Raw genomic sequence first — 25,891 nt, 5'->3', positions numbered from 1 at the left:
TGTGAGTTTATAATTGTATTTGTATTGGGTGGGTAGGATGACCCTCCCTCTCCCCTCATTGTGCACTGTAATGCTAGCCAGTGCAGACATTTCAGTAGTTTTTATTTTATTTTATTTTAACTCACAAAAAACAGCCAGCTGCAATAACTATACACATAATAATAATTGTTTTGCGGAGAAAAGCATCTCAGAATACACAACACAACCCATCTTGAGGCAGATTGGCTACAGCAGCAGAAGACCAGGTCAGGTTCCACTTCTGTCAGCCAAGAACAGAAAGCTGAGGCCGCAGTGGGCATAGGCTCACCAAGACTAGATAGTTGATGACTGGAGAAACTAACCCTGGTCTGATTAATCTTGATTTCTGCTGAGGCACACAGATGATACGGTCAGAATTTGGCACCAACAGCTTGAATCCATACACAAATGTATGTACAAATGTACACATTTCAGTAAAAAAGGACCATATTGCACTTTATTACTTTGTCACTAGCTTTTTACATATTTATACAAATGGACACTTGGAAAATGGTGCTTGCAGGGAACTTATTTATGAATGAATGAATAAATGAATGAATGAATTAAAGCTGAGGCCATTCATCTGCAGATTAAAAATTTCTTTGAATAAAAGCAGTTATATATATACAATATGTGTGATTAACTTATTCAACCAATATTTAAAAGCACATGTTTTTTTTTCTATTTTTGTTATAGCCATTACTGTTGCCATTTAGGAACTTACATTTTTAAATATATATTATTCTTAGTGTTCATGAAGTTCATTATATTTATATTAGCCAGCAAATTATATTATATTAGCCAGCATTATATTATATTAGCCAGCAAACTTACACCCAAAGATGAAGACTGTCAGATTGGGGGCTTAGTTTATCTGGCTAAACTAAGAAATTGTCCTTAACTCACATAGGGCTTGACAAGTTCTTTTCCCTTAAACCATATATTATATATTACATCATATTATATATATATATTACATCATTACATCATATATATTACATCATATTATATATATATATATATATATATATATATATATATATATATATATAATATGATGTAATATATAATATATGGTTTAAGGGAAAAGAACTTGTCAAGCCCTATGTGAGTTAAGGACAATTTCTTAGTTTAGCCAGATAAACTAAGCCCCCAATCTGACAGTCTTCATCTTTGGGTGTAAGTTTGCTGGCTAACTGAGAGATTCTGCTTTGTGAAATACCCTCCGTTCTGTCACCATTTTACTATTGGAGTATTAATGTACTCCATTAGTAAACTAGTGCTTATGTAGTTGCTATTTTTTTGTTTTTGTTTTCGTTTGCCCCAAAATGAGGGGTAACCCTAAAGAAACACTCAAACTAGGAACTAAAGTTACTGGATGAAGTTTCCCACATGTCCAGTTCTGAGCGGCACGAATGTCATCATGTTAGCCGCTAGTGAGCTCCAGTGACACATTTTCTTTATTTAACAAGCGTCTCATATATTAGTACAAACTTTTCTTACCACAGCGACTATTTTCTTTATAAACAGACTCGTTTCCAAATACTTTGTCTTCACCTCCAGTGTATTTTCATCTGTAGTAGAAGCTCTGTGTTAGCTAGCCCGTTAGCTGCTGCGCTACAGCGGACTGGTTCACATTGACTCCGCAGTTGCCAGAGCTGAGACTGGATGTAATAAGTTTCAATTCTATATAATAAATCGTTGACTCTCGATACAGGTACGTTTACTGTGTTCATAATCTTAAATTCTTCTGCTATGTTTGCTTATTGTCGGTAAACAACATTTCTCAGTCGCGTCGTCATGTGGGTGACTGGCATGTTTTGCTGGGTGAGAGCATAACAGGTAGCTAGCTAGCTAGATTGTGCTAAAATAAACGAAATGTGTTATTTATAGTGCCTAGATCTCAAGCCATGATAATAATACGTTTAGGCGAATTACAACTCTCTTACAGTTTAAGTCCTCGTGAGGTGCAGTTAGACAGTCGTTTAAACATCTGGGTTGTGTGTGGATGATAAGAAGTATGGCATTTGCAGTATGGGACTTGTCAATGTTTCATGCTCTCCTGGCAGGGAGAAAGATGGAGTTGCAGGCGGTGTTGATGGCCGCTGGTGGCGGTTCCAGAATGATGGACCTCACCTACAACACCCCCAAACCTTTACTGCCCGTTGGGAACAAGCCACTCATTTGGTACCCTCTCAACCTGCTGGAGAGAGCTGGCTTCGAAGGTGAACCACAGAGGCTGAATATTTTACCGTCATTGTAAATGCAGTAGCATACTGTAATTTATTGCAATGTCATGTCACAAATCAAAATCCCTTGTTGTGGGTTTATTCTGTACAGCAGTGGCTACCAATCAATACTACTTGTTTTCCTAACCAACCATCAGGGTACAAAAGAATGAATTCACAAAATAAAAGTTATTAGATGTTATTAAAAAAGCTCATACTACTGCTGACTTGTATTACTCGAATGCTGACTAACAAATACATTTGTAAAATGAAATACTGCTATATTGCACAGATAAAATGCTAAATGTGACAAATATATATTCCTAATGTAGTGGTAATATTTAAGAAAACTGAGGTGCATTCCCAATGAACAGTTCTCACTTTTGGGCATATGTTAGCTGGCTAAACTAAGAGATATTTGAAATATCCCTTTCTGTTGCCATTCAGCTGTTAGAGTACTACCTTGCATTCTATACAGTTCCCCTGCAAACGCAGCATAGTTCATGCAATTGTTGTGAACACTTTATTATGCAATATTAAAGTCTTCAGTATTCATTGAATTTTATTGAAGTACACACTCAGTATATATTTTTTAAAACCGCTATGCAAATAGACTATTTGTATTTAATGCACCTTGAACTTGAGAGGAGCATCTAGAACCCTGCTTATACATTTTACCACCCCACAGGAAAAAATACACAGCTAACAATATGAATGTGTACTGTTTTAGGACAGATTTTGTTACAGGATAAAATCCATTATTTAACCCCACCCCACCCCGACACATGATTCCTCGTTTTTTGCTACCTGATGCCAATATACACATTTCTGGATTTCTCCAGTAAAGATAGCTGCATCATCTTACTTTCTACTGAGTTCTAACAACTTTTCTTGTTTTGGGATTTTGAGAAATGTTAAAGCTGCCCTAGAACTGTTCTTTGATGTAACAAGCAAATAACTGTAATTGTACACTAACCATTATATACAGTAGCAAACGAAATGATTCCAACCCCAGTGCAAACAATGTTTATTATTAGTGCAATTTGGTTTGCAACAAACCAATTAAACAACAACAACTTTGTTGCAACAAGTATCATTTTGGGTTGAATTTGGAGAAACCACTTGTTATATAAGTTGTGTTGAGCTATTTAAAATGGTTTTGTTTGATTAGTTTATTACAAACAGTTTGTAATGTTTCTAAATCTAATTAGCAGTGAATGAGTTTGATTGCTAAAGTATACACTAAGCACACTTATTAAACTACAACTTAAGCTTTCCATTTTTATATTTGTGAGTCTAGTAACAAAGTTGAATATTACAGCTATAATTTTCATTAATGATTAATTGTAGTTCCTTGCTCTTTGAGATGATAGCATTGCTATCATCATAAAATCTAAACCTAAATTTGAGAAACTGCCATAATGCCGTTTTTATTTTGAATTCTGCTTTGAGTCAACTCATTTTGATTTCAGTAGCAGGTGTAGCATTAGAGAATCTGTGTCCATTGGAGTGTATATATATAGAATCAAAACTGCTTAACTCTTGTTAAGGCGATCAGAGAGTCAGCCTTGTCTTAATTTATGTGCTGTAGATTGTTTTGCTTTCAAGACAATTTATAGTATTCTCCATTGGGTAAAGTTGGTCAGGACCTAGTCACTGATCAATTCTTTGTGCAGAATTATCTTTAAATTACTTTTGAGCAAGGCTTATTAAAAATAAGGTTTTGGAGACAGTCAGAAATTGGCCTTATTTCGACCTAAAACTAATTTTGAATGTTCTGCTATTGTATTGACCTGACCCGACCTTTCGATATGTCTTCCATCTCAGATTTTTACCTAATGTAGTGTACACTACTGCTGTAACTGCAGAAAGAAAATACATTTAAACTCAAGTAAAGATAAGGGGGTGCACATTCTTGAATTAATGACAATCAAATGTTTATTGTTCACACCTAGCTGTTATTTACTAATCCTGCTGGAATTAAGTTTGTGGCTATGGCTTTTAGCCTGCCCAGCAGTACAGTATGTACCTTTGTGCATGGCAGAGTAAACCCTGTTAACAGCCAGCAAGCCAGCCAGCAAGGTTCTGCAATTAGCTTTTACAAGTCTTAACGCAAACTACAGTAAGTAAGCAACTTTGCAAGAAAATGTTTATTCACTTAAGCCAAATTCTGGGACAGGCCTTTTTCATTTGGCCTGTGTGCAGGACTTTTTTGGCAGGAAAAACTAGTAAAAGTGTATTAAAAGTCTGCTATGTGTTAGTGAGCATTGGCCTAGTAACATAACTTTTTAATAAGTTTGAGTTTTAGATTAAATATGAGATTTGAGAAAATAATTTCTTCTGAGCCACGCTCTCACGACCCAAATCGCCACCGTATTTGTATCACTACCAGGCATTTTTCTTTTCTCTCATGTATTATAAAGGATCCGGTTAACAGTTATATAGCTACAGGAAAAAAAAATTGGACACTATTAAAGGTAACTTATGAGGAAAAGCATGGTGGGAACATATCATAACTACTGTTATCAGAAGTGTTGCTTGTTTCTTGGCTCCAGTCTCTGAGGCCTCTCCAAAAGAAAAAGTCCACAAGATTGTAATAATATGTTTTTATGGCTTATTTTGCTATGGAACTTTGACTGATGATGCTAATGATATGTCCAAAGAACAAACATGTATTTGTTGATGTCTCTTCTGGCTCAGAGGTTATAGTAATCACCACTAAGGAGGTGCAGAAGGCCCTGAGCACGGAGCAGCGGCTGAAACTGGACGTAAAGATGAAGCTGGACGTGGTGTGTATCCAGGAGGATGCTGATATGGGTACTGCTGATGCACTGAGACACATCCAGCAGAAGATCAAGGTGGGTTTCAAAACTGAAAGGGCCCAACTTGGAACCCTTAGTAACCCCAGTACTTTGCCCTAAGCTTACATTTAAAAGACGGGTCATTTAATAGAAACATCTCCACAAACCAAAATTAGTAGGGATGCACTGATACCGCTTTTTCCTTTTCAATATCAATACATCAAGCATCTGCCGATACAGAGTACCGATACCAACTCTAACTGAAATACTACATAAGTAATAGATTACTACTACCACTTTTTATCGGTTTTATATTCCAAATAAGATATAATAAGATTAAAGAACAGCATTTACTGGTTGAGTAACTGCACATATGAAAAGTTTCAGAGCTATGAAAAAATACAAATTGCCACAGTGCAGTAACGTGCAAGTAGGGAAGCATAGTCTTGCTGAACTTGACTAAACAGCTTTTTTTTTTTCTCAGAAGTGTAACCAGACATAGTCTTCTACTGTTCTGGATCACCTGCCTCATAGTTTAGCATGTTGTGCCTTTTAAAAAGCTTTTTCTGCTCACCCTATTTGGAGTGGAACTGGAGTCACTGTAGCCTTTCTGTGAGCTTCAACCAGTCTGGTCATTCTGTGTTGACCTCTCTCATCAGCAAGGCGTAGAACTTCCGCAGAACCTCTGCTCACTGGATGTTTTTTCTTCAGTACATCATCCTGAGTAAACTCTAGAGACTGTTGTGCTAAATTCTATAGAAACACTCAAATCAGCCTATCATACAATGCTTAGAATCGCAAAGATCACATTTCCCCCCCATTCTGATGGTTGATGTGAATATTAGCTGAAGCATGGTTTTAAGCATTGCGCTGCTGCACGATAGATTCAATAGATAATTGCATGAATGAGTAGGTATACAGGTGTTCCTAGTAAAGTGCTTGGTGAGTGTATATGAACTTGGCTTATCAGATCTGCTATTAGCAACAGTGGAACTGCCCCAGCAGTTCTTGGCCCCACATAGCTCCCATGTGAGCGGGTTCAGGGTGGACGAGCTGATCTTGGTTAACCCTGGGACGCTGATCCACACTGCTGACTTCAGCACCGTTCATTGCCTCATTTCATCTGTTGAAAACCTAGCATCCACAGCTCCCCTGACTCCACAAACACATGATGTCAGAACCCCCAGTCCACTCTGCAACCCAGCCTGGACCTGCCAGGCATGTGTGAGACTTTTTCTGCAGTTGTGCACGGCACAGGTCGCGTGTGTGGAAAGCAGTTGGGTGTTATGGGATATTAGAGACTTGGAAGGTGTGATCACATCTGGACTGCTGGTCCACCCCCAGTGCTTTTTGCTTTTGTCTGCTCTGAGGTTGGAACAATGCATCCTCCATGGCGTGTATGTGCGTCCTGAGGTCCGTTCCATTCAGCTTCCATGGAAATGTGGCCGTTTGAGGCGGGGATGGTAAAAACATGTGTTAAAGCACATCACAGGAGATTAACTTCGCCATAATAAACACCAATGCACTGGAAAGGGAGCGTTCCGGAGGAGGGCCTGCTCTAGCACGCTAGCAGTGCTGCAGATGCATTTATTTCTAATCCTGGAGAAAAACGAGAGATTAGAAGCATTGAGTTGCGGAGCTCTCCAGTGCACGAACAGCCCGCTACGTGTTGAGAGATGGCAGCTGGCAATAGGGGCTTCAAATCCCTGTTTATTGTATGGACCCAAACACGTAACCTGCTTGCCTTCTTCAGCAAATAACGCCAACATAATGGTGGAATCTGACAAAAAGACTTGCTGTAAAAGCGCTCTTTCATTAGTCCGTGTTTGGGTTCGTACTGACGCCTTAAGTCAATGTTTGTGCAGAAACTGAATAATCTTGTGTTATGCAGCATTCTGCCAGGTCTTGTCAGTAATGGAGCTGCAGGTTCAATGAGATCACGTCCCTTTCAGAATGTGTGTATACATCTCTCCCAAAAATGCTCTTTAGCGTCCATGTGTACACTAGCTGATTGAAGAAAAGTCTAAATCTGTGTTGAAAATTAGATTTTTTAAAAGTAGTATGGTGTGTAGCTGATGGCCACATATGCGTTAATAAGCCTAGTAATTACTTGTTAATTGTATCTACCATTAGCATGGTAATACCATGATACCAAAATTGATAACATTAGCAAGTAATCTTTGAGTGTTTGTAGTTGAATCCTGCTTATGCTAATGGCAGACTGTGTATGTGTGTTTATTTGGCTGTATGTGTGTGGTGGGGGAGTGTCTCAAAGCAGCAAAGAGCAATTAGACCTTTGGCAGATAAGTGTGATATGCTATATATATATTTTTTTTTTTTTACCAGCACTCCCTTCTCTACCCTCTCCTTCCCTCTCTCTCTCTCTCTTCCTCTTCTCTCCTCCCCTTCTGGGTGGTCTCACCTGGCTGCCTCACAGGGCCTGGGGGTTAGTCAGGCAGAACCACAGCAATCTGTGGGTGGCCTGACCCCCCCCCCCCCCCCCCCCAATTCTTCCAACCCCCACTGCCTCGCACACGTCTCAGAAAGCTGCTGAAAGGCCCAACAGCAGCAGTAGTGTTCGGACAGTCCAGCAGCTGACGCCCACTCAGCGGCCCTTGCGTTCCTGTGACCAGAGCAGGACATTGGAGGCCCACCCTGCAGCCTGGGGGGCACAGCCACTGTCAAGCCTCAGGCATTCAGGCCACTTGTTGTGTCCGTGGCGAAAATAGCTACGCAGCTATGTCCTGTTAAGTGGTCAGTTCAGCAGTGACTGAACTTTGAGTGATGGAGTGCATTGGTGCCAGTGGTGGAGATGCCTGTGCAGATGTGATTAGAAGTTGCCCAACCACCACTTTTGAGTATTTTAGTTTTTAATGACAGTGAATGCTTCTGTGTTTCAGGCATTGTTCTTTATTATGTCTTAAGTTGTTTTCTGCTTCTGCCATGTGGTTGCAGTCCTCTGTCACCAGGTGAAAACAGTCTTTAGGTTTTAAGTAGTTGTGTTCTCAGTGGTCCTTAGAGTTCCCAGTGGTATGCTGTCTCAGGAGAGATCTAATAAGCACAAGTGAGATTTGACAAATAGCAACAAAAAGTTGGGATGTGCTTGAAATATTGCTATGACAAAGTTGTAAATATAAAATACCTGTATGCAGATACTTAAATGTATGTTTTATTAGCATCATCAAAATACATGCAACAAGGCCACTTTAAAGACTAAAGTTTAAAAAAAAAATGCAGTATTCATAAATTCATCATTTATAAAGAAAATCACTTTAATGTGAAGCTTGTCCTACAGGAAATGAGGCCAGAGATAACTACATCACTTTTGGGTTGCTTTGTCTAGCTTACTCAGAAATCCAGTATTCTGAAAGATCTCCAGCTCAACTGTTAGTTAGACATTGCACATTGAAAATATTGATGTGCATTGTTTGCTTAAATGACCTATACCTTACATTTATGTCTTTTGTTTCTCCACTTATTGTGTGGGTTTTATACACTGGAAATTGCACTAGGCTTCACAATACTGGGGCAGTTGTTTTCTGTGATGAATATTGCAATATTAAAATGTAATAATAATGCACTGTGTGCATCCAATATTGAAGTAAAATGGATTTTTTATTTACATTGCATGTCCTGCAGTGACTGTTGTGGATGTGCATTTTGTGGTAACTGTGCTATGATGCAGTGTTATATTTTGTTTATGCTTTAAACAGTCTATTTTGTTACTGTGCCTGAAACAATCCATTCAACCTGAAAGGGAGGGTATACACTGTTATGGGTGAATAGGCACATACATGCAAATGCCCTTGTGTTTATGACATCTCAAGAACTGTGAAATCAGAATAGGCCATTTATGTGGACTAGGAATTATATTACTTGATCATTAAAATAAGCATCTGCTCAACAAGAATTCAGATATTTAAGCTAACGCTACAGCAGAGGATTGGGCAGTGCTGTAGCAGGCTAAGAGCACTGTGAACGGTCAGGCCTCTGTCCTTTTTATCTGTTGAGCATGTGTCCTCTGGCCACTGGTGGGCCACCTGCCGAGAAAGAGAGAACAGAGCTGGAGCGGAGCGTCACGGCAGAGGCCTCTCTCTCTCTCTCTCTCTCTCTCTCTCTCTCCAGGCCTCCCCAATGAGGCATGCAGCTCTCCCAGAGGCAGAGAGGCACACTTTTTACAGGGCTGCTCTGCGCGCCCCCGTTTATTTATCCACAGGCCTGAGATGGGCAGACCAGATGGGATCCAGACAACTCAAACAGAAACAATGGCAACGGCGAGCAGGATTTATCACCGGCTTCCCCTCCGTGCCTGTACTTGCTCACACACACACACATACGCACGCATACATATATATATGCACACACACAGGCTAGGTCCAAGCACAGTGTTTATGGAGGTGGTTTGACCTCCCTCTCGTTCACACTGGCTCCCACGTCATCCGCACAGTCCTGTTATAAACCCTGCTTTTGTTGTGACTGTCGTCAAGAATAATACAGAAAGACTCTTATGTTGCGGAGCCTTTATGGAGCGTCATAGCAGGCATGTATGCATATACAGTAGCAGTCAAAAGTTTAGACATGACTAAATGTATATGTGTCATAGCATTGCTTAAGGCGATGGTTCATCCAGAAATCAAAATTGCGTTTTTTCCCATAATCCTGAATGTAGTTCATTGTCCAAAATTTGTTTGGTGTCTCAAATTTCCTTCTTTAGTTTTGCACTGGACCTAAATGTTGGACATTGTAAGAAATACTATTACCTAAAATACATATATGTTTCTAATTTAGAGACACTTGTGTGTGATTGTGTTATTTGGGCAAATGTTCTTGAGAGAAATTCAGTAATTTATTTGATTCGAAGTTTTAGAACACGTTTACAGAGTTGTAGCTTTTGGTATAAGTATGCTTGTCTCTAAGATTGATTACTTTAGATAAAATTGGTGTTAAATGAGACAAAATATTTGATACTTAAAGGTATACAGTTTGGTCAGTACGATAAAACCCTGCGCTGTGCTGCAGCTAATGTGACATCTTTCTTGTAACACACAACTCTCCTGTTCCATTCCAGACAGACATCCTGGTGGTGAGTTGTGACCTAATCACTGATGTGGCTCTACATGAGGTGGTGGACCTGTTCCGTGCACACAACGCCACGCTCTCCATGCTCATGAGCAAAGTACATGAATTCACAGAGACAGTGCCCGGCCAAAAGGGAAAGAAGAAAGCAGGTATATTACTCACGCTGCTGCTGTAGAACACAGGCTTTGTCAGCTGCCAACTGCCCACCCTGCTTCTACCAGACAGCTTTGTTTTGGACAGACAAAACATGGTGTGGTTTTTAGACATATTGGTTTTTCACTTGGGATATGCTGTGCTAATTCCAAGTAATACCGATTTCTTAACTGACGATTTTTATTTTTTCATTAAACAGAAACCCAAGAGAGTTCCAGTAAAAAGGCAAGACATAAAAATCTGTCTTAGTTACAAATATGACCTCAGAAACCCCATATTGTAGACTTTTTGTGCTCACACCTGAACCAGCTCACGAATGAGTTGCATCGGTAGGCAAAAAGGGCCTCAGGAGAAAGGATTTGGGAGAAAAGCTGCAGCCACTGTCAAGGCGCTTAGGAAGTAGAACGTAATGGAGGCCTCTTTCTACAAGTTCTACAAGTCATCCTTTATCCCTGAAATTCTGTACCGCTACCAGGTTTAAATGTGAATAATACCCAACCCTAATAGTATATCTTTAATAGATATAATCTATTAAAAAGTATGTGTTTAATAGGGATAGAGAAGCCAGACACATGATTGTTTTCCACTTTCCCTGAAATGACTTCTAATAGAGATTTTAAATTGTTGGAACTAAATTAATAAAATAGATAATTTGGTGATCAAAAAGATCTCTTGGTAAATGTATGCTGCTGTAATTAAATATGCTCTTTACATCTGTGCCCTCAAAGTAGTGCTGCTATTGGCTAATCATTATCATTTTACTGACCTTCAAAAATAATTACGCAGAAGGCTGCAATGTGTAACTCTAACCATGATTTTTGTGCTGTACTCTTATTATTTTGTTTTGGGTTTTTTTGTGCTCACAGTTTTAGTGGGTGTTTTTATGAATAATAGTATTCATGTAATTAATGTAAAGTTCTTTTTTTTTGCAAAATAAAAGAGGCACAACCCTAAACCACGTCATGTTATTGGTTCACCAATGCATTTTAAGGTACATGGCAAATTGTGTTATGTAGTTGCACTATTAGTGTTTTGTCCATTCTGTCCTAAGCCATAACACCTAAAGCACATTAACAGAGCCACATCAGGAGCCAAAAATAAAGTAGAATATCAGCGAGAACAGAAAGATTCTTAGAAGTTTAAGTTAGAAGTTTAAGACTGCTGATGGTGGGAAACATTACTTTTTTAGACTTAAAATAGCAGTGTACATGAAATGACGTTTCTGTGGACATTGTTGCTCTGAGTTTGTGCATGTACACTGATCGCTGGGTGTTGTGGCCTGTGACAGGAGAACAGCGGGATTTTGTGGGAGTGGACGGCACGGGAAAGAGGCTGCTCTTCATGGCTAATGAAGCTGACCTAGAGGAAGGTCTCATCATGAGGAAGTCAGTCATGCGAAAGTAAGTGCCAGTGGTGTTTCCCTTCCCTTGTTACCAAGATCTCAGACCTTTATTAGCTTGTCAGCTTTTTCACATTCAATGTTGGGAAAGATCAGCTGATGCATGTTTCAAAGCTTTACAAATACTCTTAATATTTAATTTTGGCCCAATGTCAGCAGCCATGGGCTTATTTAAGCAGATGCCTAGCATTTTGCAAATTAAGTAACTGATGCCCACAAAGCAGGACAAGGCTAAAAAAAGATAGCAACATGTTTTCAGTTAGCTGTTTTCTCTGTTTCTAATGTAATTAAGATATGATAGTTAAGTGAACAAAAGGACTTTGATGAAGCCAAGTTGAAGTCTAAAAGACCAAATAAATTACAAAAGAACTGCTCGTAGGATTGCTAGAATGGCTAATCAGAAAGCCTGTTTGTTTGTAAAAGACCTTCAGAAAGATCTAGCAGACTATATAGTGTTGCACTGTTATACTGGGCAGTAACACTTGCACAAATGGGTCCTTTCGTATGTCTTCACTGCTATGTTTTCCCCTGAATGATTTTTTGCAAAGCACTTGAATTATGGCCCTACACTGGATATATCCAATAAGACCTTGTGATCATCATATTGTAGTTCATGTGTGTTTTTTCCTCCTACTATGTATTAGTATATCACTGATGGCCATAATGAACTAAAGTATGTTTAGGAAAAGAAAAGTGCCGAATTGCATAAAATGAACACCTCTCCAACTGGTAAGCACAGGTGCGGATCGATCATGTTTTGGTCTTGTGTTGCAGCCAGTGGCACAGGAATTATTTTTCTAGTAAACACACCTCAGAATCCACAATGGACCTCATGTTTTCCATGGGTAATATGGGTCCCTTAGGGTCCTCCAACCTAAACATTATTGAAAATCTGTGGATAGAGCTTAGAAGAACAGTACATGCAAGATGGCCCAAGAATCTCACAGAAGTGAAAACCTTCGCGGGAGAACTGAAATCTCCCAAATAAGGATTGAAAGATTTTTTGCTGGCTACAAAAAGCATTGTGATACTCAGACTCAATGTACTCAGCTAAGTACACAACATGCACAGTGCCCATTCTTTGCTTGAACACCTTTTTTTATTTTATTTTATTTTGAATCTATAGATGGATAAAAATTCATCTAACTTTATGCCTTTTGGAAAAGTCATCTTGTATCGTTTAGCTATTCGCAGTAACAAAGTTTGGCCAGAAGTTCCCAAACCTTTGCAAGGGTAAAATATCTTGAACTTAAACTGTCAATGAGAAAAAAGTCAGATCTGGGCGAAAAAAATCTGAATTAAGCGAACAGTCTTGTAATGTAAATGTGCCTCCGAGCCAAGATTCCTTATCAGACGTAGGAGGGGTGGAGCAGAGGGTAGGAGATGCAGCTCCTGCAGAACAAAATGCTAGCCTCACAGGGCGGTGACCCTGGTGTTTGTGTGTGGGATGGCTAATAAAAACAGGGGCCTCCTTCGCACTGGCCCCTCACAAGAGCTGCCTGTTAAGCGGGCCTCATCAGGGCCTTCCATTACTGTCGCCACTGCCTTTCCCTCCCAGCCCTACTCCAGTGCCTTTCTCTCCTTTCTTTTCTCTCCTGGCTTTGTTGTCTCTTTTCTTAGGGCAAGCGCTTCGTCTGTGGTTTTGGAGGAGAGCTGCGTATTTGTACTTTCCTCAAGGACTTTACAAAGAAAAGCATTTTCTTTTCTTCAGTATGACTACTAATCTAATGAACGTGAATATTTGATTTCGAAAGCCCACCACCCAACTCCCACTCCCATTTAGGGAGGCTACTGTGCTTTGACCTTATGAGAACTTACTATATGAGATCTTTGAGTTATGCTTTTGTTGAACTATTTCCTTTCCTTGTGTACTGTGCTTTCTCTTCACCACAAATGTAGTCAGTCAGCCAAGACATGGTGTATGAAATGCATATCATGTAGTAGTAGTAGCAGCAGTATGTTTTTGTGTATACGTCTTTCAGTGTTTGAAAGCACCTAAGCAAGTCTATTTAGCACTTACTCAGAGATGCGCGATGATATAGGCATGCGGATTAATGCCATGTAAGATTTCATTCCTTGATAGCAACATTAGCCTTGTAGTTCTAACATCAAGCATTTCTTGAAATGGAGAATCTTTAGATTTAGATGCTTTTAAAATAATAGAGAACCGAAAGAATGACATTATGATGAAATAAAATCATAATAATGTTTTTTAAGTGATCAAACTTGAATAGAATTGTTTTAAATATATATTTACATTAAATTGTTTCAAATGTGTTTGCATGAAGTATTGTGAGCTTGGGGGGGGGGGGGGCACAAGGGTTTTATGAAGTCCATACCAGCCTGGTCTCAGACCTTTGGAGCCCACAGTACCTTATCAGTGATTCCCAACTTTTGTATGGTAGTGCACATCTGGTATTGACAGATACATGCCTGATATTTCCTCTCTTACTTACGACATGGTAGAAGACAACCATGGTAGAAGCATTATCTGTGAGTGAGTAATAATTAATATTGAATGTTTTTAGCCCTTTTAGCTTTTTAGCAGTAATTGTGACTTCTAAGAGTTGATGAAGTCTTTATGTGGGTTGGGGAATGAACAGCTTGCATCATCATTACTTAGATCACATGAATGTCTCATTTCATCAAGACATATGGTAAGCACTTGTTGGCAACATCTGAGATCGATCTCACAGCTCACAATAGAAAATGCTGTGATTTTAATAGAATGTTCATTTCCATAGGCCAATATTCTAATCATGATTAACAAGCCATATATTGTGTAGTTGCATGTCAAGTGGATCCAGGCTATGGGAGAGCAAAGCCTGGGGTTTGGAGGCCCTGGGGGAATAGGGGACCTGCAGGGGTCTGGGAGCTGTGACAGGGCTTTGTTAGCGACCATGCTTGAAACTCGTAAATACTTCAAGGAGCTTTACCCGCTGTAAATCGTGCCCAATAAGAGAGGAGCTGCAGCAGCTGTGATCATACTTGCTGCAAAGCAAGAATTTAATCGCTCATACACCATGCATACAGGCGCGCACACTTGCTGTGTGACGGGACTAACCAGTGTCATGATTTGAAGTTTTAGTTTTTGCACTCTGGGCAGATGCTTTTTCCCTGCGTTCTCCACTCTTTCTCTAGACTCTAGGACCTTGACTTGTAAATGAAATTCAAAACTTACTTTCATCTGAAAAGTTTCCTTTTTGACTACTATCAACAGTCCCAGGTGAGACGCTTCTGATGTTTTCTCTGGTTCAGGAGTGGCTTGAAATTAGGAATGCAGCAGTTGTAGACTTTCATGGAGACATCTGTGTGTGTGCTGGACTCCACTTTTCTTGACAATCGCCAGCTTTAGTCATCCCTGTTGTTCGCACACCTTTTCCTACCATATTTTCTCCAGACAACTTTCCATTAATATGCTTTGATACAGCACCCTGCAAACAGTAAGCCTTTTCAGCAGTGACCTCCTGTGGCTTAGCCACCTTGTGGAGGGTGTCAATGATCATCTTTTGGCCCATAAAAACTGTCAAATCAGCAGTCCTCCCCATGATATGTTATTAATACTGTTTGAAAAGTAATTTACTGAAGCTTGAACATTTTTTTTTTAAATACTGATTTTTTTATTATTATTTATTTTATTTAGCTATAAGCCATAAGCCACAACCTGAGCTAACGTGCACCTAATTAAATGGGTGGCCTTGTCACTGTATTCTCTTTAATAAATGAATACAAAAACTAACATGTCATCTAATAATCCATGCAATCTATTATCAATATTTAATACTAATAAAAGAATCCCATTAAAAAAATGCTTTTCTCATGTTATCAAACAGTGACCATGCTGATGGTTAGCACAAATTAAGGTGAAAACTCTTCTCTAAGTGCACATATTGTAGGTTTACTTCAGCATAGTTTCGGAAGATTGGAAGATGTCTGTCGAAGTCAAACACTTGCTTAGTCTGTTTGTGGACGCTGTGTCTGAGGCTGTTTTTTCTAAGGGCCATGGATTTCTGCGAAACAAAGGTTGCAACCCTCATGCCACATATTCTGTACTGTCCTTGCTCATCCCACAGTAAACGAAATGCGTCTCATGGTTCCACATGAGACTTTGCATCCTATCTTTGCCAAAACGCTGTGGCTGGAGTTGCATGTTAAAAGTTGCTTTTCTGTTAGAATGGCAATATGCATAGTTTTCTCTTTACCCTAAATGTAGTCCGTCAGCCAATGCTTGTTTGGTGTAATACATGAAATATAGCCAATGTAGCTGACAAGTAATGGAAGAATATAGCAAGCCACAATCATCACACGCTTGTCTTAAACCATGTGAAGTTGTTCACTAGTGTATAGCTTAGCTACAAACAGTAATAAATCATCTTGAACACCACTAGAATTTTCTGTGTTTTCGCCGTTTTTATACATATCAGTTTATTGTACATTGTTGGAAATTCAGAATATTCCATCATGAGAGTTGTGGGCTGATGCAGATATTTCTTGCATACATATCTGCCTATACATATGTGCATATCTACAAATGCATGCACCTGGATTAGCATTATGGAGAAATGGAACATTTCCATACAGTTATCTATTCACATAGAATTCCAATATCGTTGTTAATCCCTACCAAAAAGAACATTTAAAACATCTGCCAGCATGGCTAGGTCAGACCATTCTAGCAAGTTCAGTATTTGTTCAGTAATTTAATTATTTGGGCACAGTAACAGAAGACATGTTTGGTACAAACCAAACACAGCGTTTGAGCACATGAATTCACACCAACCGTGAAGCATAGAGGTGGAAATGTCATGATTTGGGCCTGCTTTGCTGCAACAGGGCTTGGCAAGCTCTTCATCATATAATCCACTATGAGTTCTTTATTATAGCAGAGGGTGCTTGAGAACATGTGAGGCCATATGTGTAAACACTGAAGCTAAACATCACATAGCTGAAAGAGTTCTGCATAGAGGAGTGGGAAAACGTTGTGGTTGCTGTCATTTGTCATTTTCACATGTCATTTTCTAATTTGTAAAATTATGTTTCTGTTCATTACACTTTACAAATGGGGTTTAAAATACATAGTAATGTTTTTCATGGGGTATCCTAACTTTGACTATACGTCAAATGAGGTCACATGACTGTAGGTAACATATGGCATTGTGTTTCCTATAGACAATCACTTATATTCTTTGCTTTAGTGTTGCTTTAACCAGTAGCCTTACATATTGCTCCCGGGCTGCTCGCACATGCTGGTCTGCTGGAGGCCGAGAACATGCAGCACATATGCTCTTAATTGACCCCTGAATTGATTTTACAGTTTGAGAGCGTCTTACAGATCTCTGATCTTCACCCTTGCTCCATTTTCCACCTCAAAATTGGTGACAGGTGAGAAGCAGGGGCTCTCTCTCTCTCTCTCTCTCTCTCTCTCTCTCTCTCTCTCTCTCTCTCTCTCTCTCTCGTTCCCGTTCTCGTTCTCTCTCCTTCACTGCTTCTGCCTTCTTTTCATACACACATGCAGGCAGGTACAGTCTGTTGCGCTCTCTGTGTGCGTGTTACGCCTGGAAAATCTGTAAATTTTTTTACAGATGCCTGGTGGAGAACGCACAATAACCTTTCTCTCCTATACTTTGTGAATTGAGTAGATGTTCACCATTTCCTCCTAAGTCTAGAACGCCCTAGGAAAAGGGGCAGCCACACACATCATGTGTGAAAACTTCTAGAAGTCGTGGAACCAACCTCCTTTTTTCAGCCATGCCATCATACTGGATCCACATATTTTTTTTATCTGGACGTTAGAAATCCTTGACAGTGGACATCCGCAGTCCCAGAGAGGCCTAGGGGAATGGGCAAATTTGCCCAGGCTGTCTGAGTGTGTGTTAACACAGACAGCACGCTGGGCGGCTCATGAGCTCACTGCGCTGCCATGCTGACGCAGGCCGCAGAAAGCCATTAAAGCCATTAGCGTGAGTCACGGTGCCAGCCTGAGGGCTTTTCCCGCCGCTTCTGTCGCGTCCGGACAGTGAGGAGAGGAAACACAGGGGAAGAGGAGGAGTGAGTCACTGTGTAGAACCATTGCACACAAATTTTTACTCCATTATCACACCTCCTGAGCAGCATTATGCCTTTATCCCCCTTAGGATCGGGTACTGTAGGAACATGGAGCTCAGTAGTTTGACTCATTGCGTTCTTGTTGCCTTGAAAGAGGTAAAACGTAAAATTTTAAGAAATTATTTGGTGAAATAACAGATTCACTGGCCAGTCAGTCAAGACATGTTTGGTATGTGAAGGAATGAGTAATTGACAAAAGTGGGGGCAAAATTAAGGTAAAGGAAATATACTACAAACCAAAACAATGCTAAGAAGCGGGATTTTTTTTCCATCTGACGGTGATGGGTTCACATTAGATACGTGCAGTCGCCTCCATCACTTTGCAGAGTGGTCATGAGAAAGATGTACACCGTGGTTTTAGTTCTCACAACATGTTTGACAGTTGTTGGATTTTCTTTATAGATCATGGGATCAGAAATCACAAGAAATTCAGGGTGTGGAAAAGAAAACCTATTACATAACAAACAAACCTATTACACAACAGTATTGACTTTATTAATTACGCCCAAAATGTACATACTCCCAGCCCACTAGCGAAAGCTGCGCGATAGATGCCTTTTCTAAGAAAAAAATTTGCATTAGTAACATTGGAAAGCAACACACCACAACCAGGCTCTCCTATTTAAAGGGCAGATTCAAACCAGTCCTTGTGATCGCAACTTGTGACAGCGTATGGAATCTGTGCTAACAGCACGCCACAGGACAAGGATGGCAGCATTATCTATTAGGAATCAGGAATTGGCCTAATTTACCAATATCTTTCTAAGCATTTGTTTTGGAGAAATGTCCTAAACAAAAAAGTATTTGTCAGATTTATGTGTTTTTAAAACACAAAACTGAACAAATCTCAAATTAGAAAACATGTCAGAATTGTTGAGAAAACTCTTTAAGTGGCTTTTAATAAGACATTTCTTTTAAAAAAAGGTCTGCAGAATAAAGACCGATGTTTTTGTTACAGTGTTAAAATAAAGGTGTGCTATATGAGGCAATGCTTTAAATTTATGCTGTGCTTTATGACTTCTGTGTGAGCTGTCATGGTGCTGTAAACCAGCCAATCTGAGCAGAGCTCATGAAGTTATTCACGAGCCCACCAAAAAAAATGTTTTATTCTGAGGCTAAAACATAGGGTTGTGAATGGATGTGTAAAACTGCATCTGAGCATTTTTACTCTAACCTATTTATACATCAATATACTTAATGAATGTATTCTATTGTGTTTTTGTCCCCAATATGTTTAATTCAGCAAATAGTACAAAATAGTTGATGTACAAGTTGCAATATGTTTGTTTTCTGTGAAGTTTCACTTACAAAATCAGTCATTTAAACAAGATTTTACAAACTCTTGCACTCAGCTATATACATTTTCATAACTCACTGCATTATTCTAATTTTTCCAAAGTGAACATTATGCAGCAAACATCCAAACATGTCTTTGCCAATGGACCACATTTGGAGAAGGGGAAAGTTTGTAAATTAGGTTTCTCGACAAACTTATTTTGAGTAAGGGCCCACATGTTAACAGTAATGGTTAACAGTCTCTCGCTCTCTCTCGCTCCCTCTCTCTCTCTCCCCTTCTCATATAAACAGCACCTGTTACTCCAGGTTGGAGTTCAGCTGCTTGCGTTCCCTTACCCTCCCCTCAAATCTGTCATCTCTCTTCTATCGAGCGTAGCACTCCGCAGGCGTGCGGATCATCATTCACTCCCTCATTCACTCACCCCATCGTCCTTTGTTTCTCAAACTCACCAACTCCTGCCCCCCAGGTGCCAAGCCGTGATGTAACACATGGGGGTTTTAGTATAAATCAGTGTGTGATATATATATATATATATATATATATATATATATATATATATATATATATATATATTTTTTTTTTTATTTTTTATTATTATTATTTTTTTTTTTTATTAATTCATAATAAATAATAATTCTTCTCTGCTCTCTCCTCCCATTTGGCTCCACCCCAGCATATAGAACGCTGTGCGGGCGAAGGGGCCCGCGCGTGGGAGCCGCACACATTGGGAACATATGTGGCCACGAGCACTGGGATAGTTGCTACTCACAGACAGTTTTCAGGAAGGCCTCTCCCGGCCAGCTAATGGAACTACTCAGTGTCATCTTAACGTACATCCTCTTGTGCGCTGGGCCTCCCTACACAAAGCACACACACACACACACGTGCGCGCACACACACACACTGATTTATATGTGTGGGTCTGTTTTCCAGCACGAGGTGAGTAAACAGGCCAGTGTTCCAGACACTTAGTGGTGGGGCTGTAGTAAAGATCTGTAGATGAGATGCTTTTCTTAGGCTCTCTCTTCGTAAATGTCACTGGAGTACAGCATACTTACCAGCAGGAAGCTGCCTGTGCACCTCAGACATAGCCTCCTCTGTGCACTTACACAGATGCTTTCTGTGAAGTCGCTCCACTTAAGTGTACTTGAGCCTTTTATTGGATACAATGTAGAAAATCAAGTCAAGCCATTGAGTAAAGTCAATTTGATTTCTAATTTGATATCAAATGTATGTACAGTGCTCTCCGTAATGTAATGTATAATGTCTTTTTAATTATTTTTATTTGTACTCCACAGACAAAGATTTGACCACTCCCATGTTCATATTTTCATATTTTAATTCAAAGCATTTATACAGTCTAGTCACCATGTGTTTTTATACATAACCCCCACACACACCTTTTTTTAATGTGTAATTATATTATTATATAATTTATAGATGGTAATGGTTATTCAGGTGTGTTTAATTGCTTAATTTGTGGAGTTATAAGAAAGCCTTCTATGTCTTGCCAACCACAGCAAAAAATTCTATAATAAAGAAAATAAAGCAGGAGAAAACGTGAAAGTAAATCCATCAATTATTGGAGTGTTGTTCATAAGACATTTTATGTCTATTTTATGCTTACAAAAGCAACTTTAACCTAATTAGAAAAAACACAATGTCTGGGGCTTTACTTTCACAAGGTTCAAGTCTGACCTGTCATGTAATGTAAGTGTAATGTAAGTGTGATGTTACCAATGCTCTTCCTGGCCCTCTGGTCTAAATCAGCCTTCACTACATATCATCCTGGCCTGCGGGCAGCCATTTCGTCGTGTCTTTTCCAGACTTCTCAGCACTCCTTGACCGTCACCATATCAGCAGCAAGCTGTAAAAGTGTCTCGGTTGGTGGGGGGTCTGCCGGTATGGGCATATGATTGTACAGGAGCAGAAATTGGCCATGGCTCTAGCCAGATCTCTAGTGGTTGAGAAGTGAAGGGCTAGCTTTAAATAAAAGGAACTTTAGTGTGGTGTCGAGGGACAATACACAGATGTGACTACACACTGTTCGTTTCATGTCACCTCACTTTTTAATTTATTTTTTTCCTTCCTTTATTTATAAGGCCATTAGACTTTTACCCTCAAGTGATTCCTCAAAAAGACCAATTAAGAGAGGAACCGAAAGGAAAATGAAAGACCGTGCACAGCATAAAGGCCAAGTTATACAATGTAATTATAACGTATCAGACCAAATGCCAAGAGGAGAAAGGCGTCTGTTTTTGTTATGTCACCTACTGCACAATATTTGGTAGGTTTACCCTACTGTGATGTTGTAACACCAACATGGCTGTCTGTGCAGGTTTGATTGTTTTACTCTCATTTTAGGACAGTGCACACAACATAACACTGCAGCTTTACCTTTCTTGTCTGTACTAATGTAACTGTATTTATGTACATAATTATATCAGTCAGGTTTTGTAAAGTGACAGTTTGTCATTTTTTTCCTCACCACCTCAATGGATTTAAATTGAAACAAGATGTGAGTGATGTGTAGACTTTAAGCTTTATTTCAAGGTTTTTTTTTTTAAATATAGCATTAACCATTGCTCAGGTTTGGCTTGTTTCCCTAATTATTTTATAACAAATTTAAAAAGATTAAAAGTCTGGAGTTGATTTTTATATGTTTTGTTTCAAAACTCACCGTGGGACAAACATAAAATAAGTTGTTTTCTAAATATGACAAACAGATTTGCATTTACAACCCAATATGCATGGCTAGACTGCATTCGCATTTCCTCGCAAATCCGCATTGGCTGCTGTAGTAAACTTAGGTGGTTGTATAAGCTTACATGTTGATGTTATTAAGCAATTATACCTACGTAACAGAATGGTTACATTATATTTAATGTTCAGTTTTTCATTAACTACAAGATGAACAGAACGCTATATGAAATTGGGATGGCCTGGTCAGCAGGTTGTAAACTTCCAGGCCTGAAACTTGTTTACACAGGTTTACTAAAGCTGTCACTAAATACACAGCCAAATTGTGCTCCTAAATGTCTGTTAAAAGCTTGCAGTGTTTAAGCTATAATTTCCGATCGTGTGCCACTTTCTGACACCAAATACCACAGTGGCCTAAATGATGACTAAAGAAATCACATGAAATCTTACTGGTCAAACTGAGTTGCATGTTCAGAAATTCAGACGTCCAAAAATCTCATGATTTGGAAGATCTCATGAGATTATTCAAAATGATCTGCTCGAGTCAGATATGCTAAAAAAAAAAAAAAAAAAAAAAAAAAAAAAAGCAAATGCGGGTCACTTTAAACACTGCTCACATTGCTATTGTATAAATGTAAAAAACATTTAAATCATGCTATGGGGAGTTGACTCCAAAAGTCATCTGGGAGTCAGGGTTGACTCTTGGCCTTGAGAGTCGAAATGCCTTGTGTCGACTCTTGACTCTGTCAACTCTGGTTTTTTTTTTTATGTGTGTTTTTTTTTTATTGTAATTGGCTTGAGGGACATTTTGCCGGAGGCGTGTGGGATTCAGGAAAGACTCTGCGTTTGAGTAGTGTGAGATTGTTTAATTACCGGGCTTTATGCCATGCCAACACAGCTTACCAGCCGCTGTGAGCACAAACCCTGTTCATAAAAACGATTCAGTATGTCTGCCACTACACCCTGGTTGTGGTATAGAAACGGTACAAGAAACCAAAAACATAAATTAAACAATACTTTTCATGTTGTGAAAAACTGTTCCTGAATGAAAAATGTACTTCAAATGTGGCTAACTGGTAAAAATTGTCTTTTTTAATTATTATTTTATTTCAGAAAAGATAAGATAAGATAATCCTTTATTAGTCCCACCGTGGGGAAATTCTCAGTGTCACAGCAGAAAGGGATAGCAAGACACTCAATTACAAAAAAATGTAGATAAATAATTTACACTATATACACAATATAAATAAGTAAGAAGTAAAAAAGCAATAAAAATATTATAATATTCTATGTAATTGTTTCCCTCTGTTTTTTTTTTTTAGACATCCCAGGATGCACATCAAAACAGGCCTTCTAGATGCCCACCTGTACTGCCTTAAGAGATCTGTGGTTGACTTCTTAGTCGACAATAAGTAAGTCTGGGAATTTCCCTCAATGAAATGTGACTTTCACACCTCTTTTGGCACACACTCTATGTACTCCCTCCACTCCTCCTTTCTCCTGATCTTTATTGCAGAGTGAGACGCCACACTCCAGTACAAAGGATGGCTTGAACAGATAGCCTAATAATGCAATATTGTTAAATAAACATTTAGTTCATTTGCCTTTGGTATGTGTTAGCTGTGTGTGTGTGTGTTAAGACCGGTTCTGAGTTAATTGGGTGTTCCTAAGAGGTGTTAAGTACTTTTACAATGTGCCACCTAAGAGCTTTATGGTAGTGTAAGCTTCCCCTGTGTGTTTATCCATAGGATTTTACTTTTTTCTCTACCAGTTTAAAGTGTACAGTGACAGCAAATCTACTAAATCTGGGGTGAATTTGTGACCAAATGAGGGTTTTATTTACATGTTTATCTTTCCAACTTAACACAACAAAAATGTTGTGTTAAGATTTACAAAGTTGCACCCCTTAGCAAATTCAATTAGCCAAAATGTGTAGCTAGCAAGTAAATGAAGTTTATGACTACTAGTTAGCATTATGTAAGCAGTTTACCTAAAATCACAACACAAGGCATTTTACACACTGGCATAATCCATTAAAACTACATGTTTTCATATGTAATGTTGATAACAGTAACAGTACTGTAATAGAAGCACAAAAGCACCTGAAGCTATTCGAGTACTAATATAGAGAATCTGAGGCCTAGTGAGTGAGATGCAAGTCCAAGTCCATGATTCTTTGGATTGTTTTGCCTTGCAGTACAGCCCTGCATGGCAAAGATAATCTTATGCTGCACATCTTATCTTATCTTATGTGCAGCACTGTGCAGAGGTTTTAGGCACCTAAGCATGTTATTTAAAACCATTTCTCTTAGCAGTAATAGTGTTTGTGCTTGTAAAACACCAGATCACATTAGAACAGATGCAGGTAAACATTGATACAATAAAATGTAAGCATTTCTCATTTTGAAGAAAGTAGTTGAGTTCCGGTGAACCAAATGGAGAAACAAAGTTTGGTTTGCCAGTCAGCCAGTGCCTAATTGAATTCACTTCCATCACAAGCTCACCTAATTTTATATAATTTAATCACTAATTTACCAAACCAGGTGTTGGATGATAACTTTAAATAATACTATGATGACTCTGAATGAGGGAATTTGTTGGAGATGTTTTAATGAACAAAATAATGTAAATGACTACTTTTTGTATAATTGGGTTTTTGTGGATGCCTAAACTTAAATGTTTCAAAGGTCAGATGTCTCAGACACCAGGCAGTGCACTGTGATAGCTTTCTGTCCTGTAGCTTTGAGAGGCATTAAACTCTTCAGGCGTCTGGTTCCCATCACCACCACTATCAACACTATGCGACTCAGTGAATTCTCCAACCACTTGGAATCACTTTGTTTACATCTTAATGAGTTCATTCTGCAGAAATCATGGGAAATCTTTGTTACAGTAGATTGATACTACTGCTGTTTTTTGCTCTGAGATGTGCATTTGCTTACTTTACATTTTTGGACTTTCTTTTCAAACTAAAGAAAAAAATATTACATCTTTATTTCTTTATTCATGACCAGTTGGAAGCTGTACATAGGCTAGTCACACTGTTCCTGTGCTAAGCCTTTCTCTGACACTCTCTCTCTTTCTCTCTCTCTCTCTCGCTCTCTCTCTCTCTCTCTCTCTATCTCATAGAGCCACTCACTGTTTTCTTTCATTTATCAGACTAGGTTGACTTCCTCCGTCCACATCTTTTTTTTTTTTTTTTTTTTTTCTCTTCCCCCTATCCCTCTCTTGCTCTTGAGGCTGCAAACACAGTGTACTAGGACGGTGAAACAGACAAAGTAACTGTTGTTTTTCTCTGTGCATTCAGATGGAAATGCAAATCTTGCTCTAAAAGAGCTAAAGAGTGAGGGTGAGCGTGTGACACTGACTGAGAGAGAGAGATGGAGAGGTGGCTCACAGCTTACAGAGTGTTTTTCAAAATACACTCTATACGGATCCTTTTCAACCTGTGAGGAGCTCATGAACTAGAACATACACTCCAGGACTTCTCCCAGTGTGTTTAGACTTCTGTAATAATGGCCAATGCCCTTAGAAATAGACTGCGTCCATTCAGACTGGAGACAGTGTGCTGATATGCTGAGTCTTGTATACAAGAAAACGTAGTAGACAGAAAATAGACTTAATCATTCATTTTTTTGTAAAGTGCAGACACAAGATACAACAGAGCCCACTATTGACACAGAGACATAAAAAATGGCATAACTTACATGAGTCCTGGGAGAATATGGTGTGGACAGATGAGACCAAAAAAGAGCTTTTTGGTAAAGCACATCATTGTAACGTTTACAGCAGACAAAATGAGGCCTTCAAAGAAAAGAACATGGTCCCTTCCGTCAAACATGGTGAAACGTTCAAAAATGTTTTGAGGTTGCTGTATGTGGCTCTGCAAGCCTTGACTGTATACATGGCATCTTGAAATCTGAGGACTACCAAAGAATTTTGAAATGCAGTGTAGGGTGCAGTGAAATGCAGTGTCAGAAAGCTAGGTTTTGATCAGAGCTCATGGGTCTTTCAGCAGGACAATAACCCAAAGCATGCCCGTGGCCAGCAATGAGCCAAAACAGCACTCAGAAAAGGCAAATCTTAGAGCCCTGGAGCAGTTGACAAAAGA

The 25,891-nt window shown here is 39.1% G+C and overlaps 1 protein-coding gene across 1 annotated transcript in view; it reads left to right on the top strand.

The window, feature by feature from the left end:
* The first annotated feature begins 1,425 nt into the window (after positions 1 to 1,425).
* eif2b3 (eukaryotic translation initiation factor 2B, subunit 3 gamma) overlaps positions 1,426 to 25,891 on the top strand; it is a 36,493-nt gene continuing 12,027 nt past the window's right edge. Inside the window, exons 1-6 of the mRNA XM_072688234.1 lie at positions 1,426 to 1,735; positions 2,088 to 2,243; positions 4,947 to 5,104; positions 10,116 to 10,275; positions 11,568 to 11,679; positions 23,103 to 23,192. Coding sequence (XP_072544335.1) covers positions 2,096 to 2,243; positions 4,947 to 5,104; positions 10,116 to 10,275; positions 11,568 to 11,679; positions 23,103 to 23,192 — 668 coding nt within the window. The 5' untranslated portion in view covers positions 1,426 to 1,735; positions 2,088 to 2,095. The remainder of the gene's footprint in view (positions 1,736 to 2,087; positions 2,244 to 4,946; positions 5,105 to 10,115; positions 10,276 to 11,567; positions 11,680 to 23,102; positions 23,193 to 25,891) is intronic.

This window comes from Salminus brasiliensis, chromosome 9 (assembly GCF_030463535.1).
Source record: "Salminus brasiliensis chromosome 9, fSalBra1.hap2, whole genome shotgun sequence".
NCBI classification, from domain to species: domain Eukaryota; kingdom Metazoa; phylum Chordata; class Actinopteri; order Characiformes; family Bryconidae; genus Salminus; species Salminus brasiliensis.
Note: the sequence above shows the minus strand (reverse complement) of the source record. Positions and strands in the feature narration are given on the sequence as shown.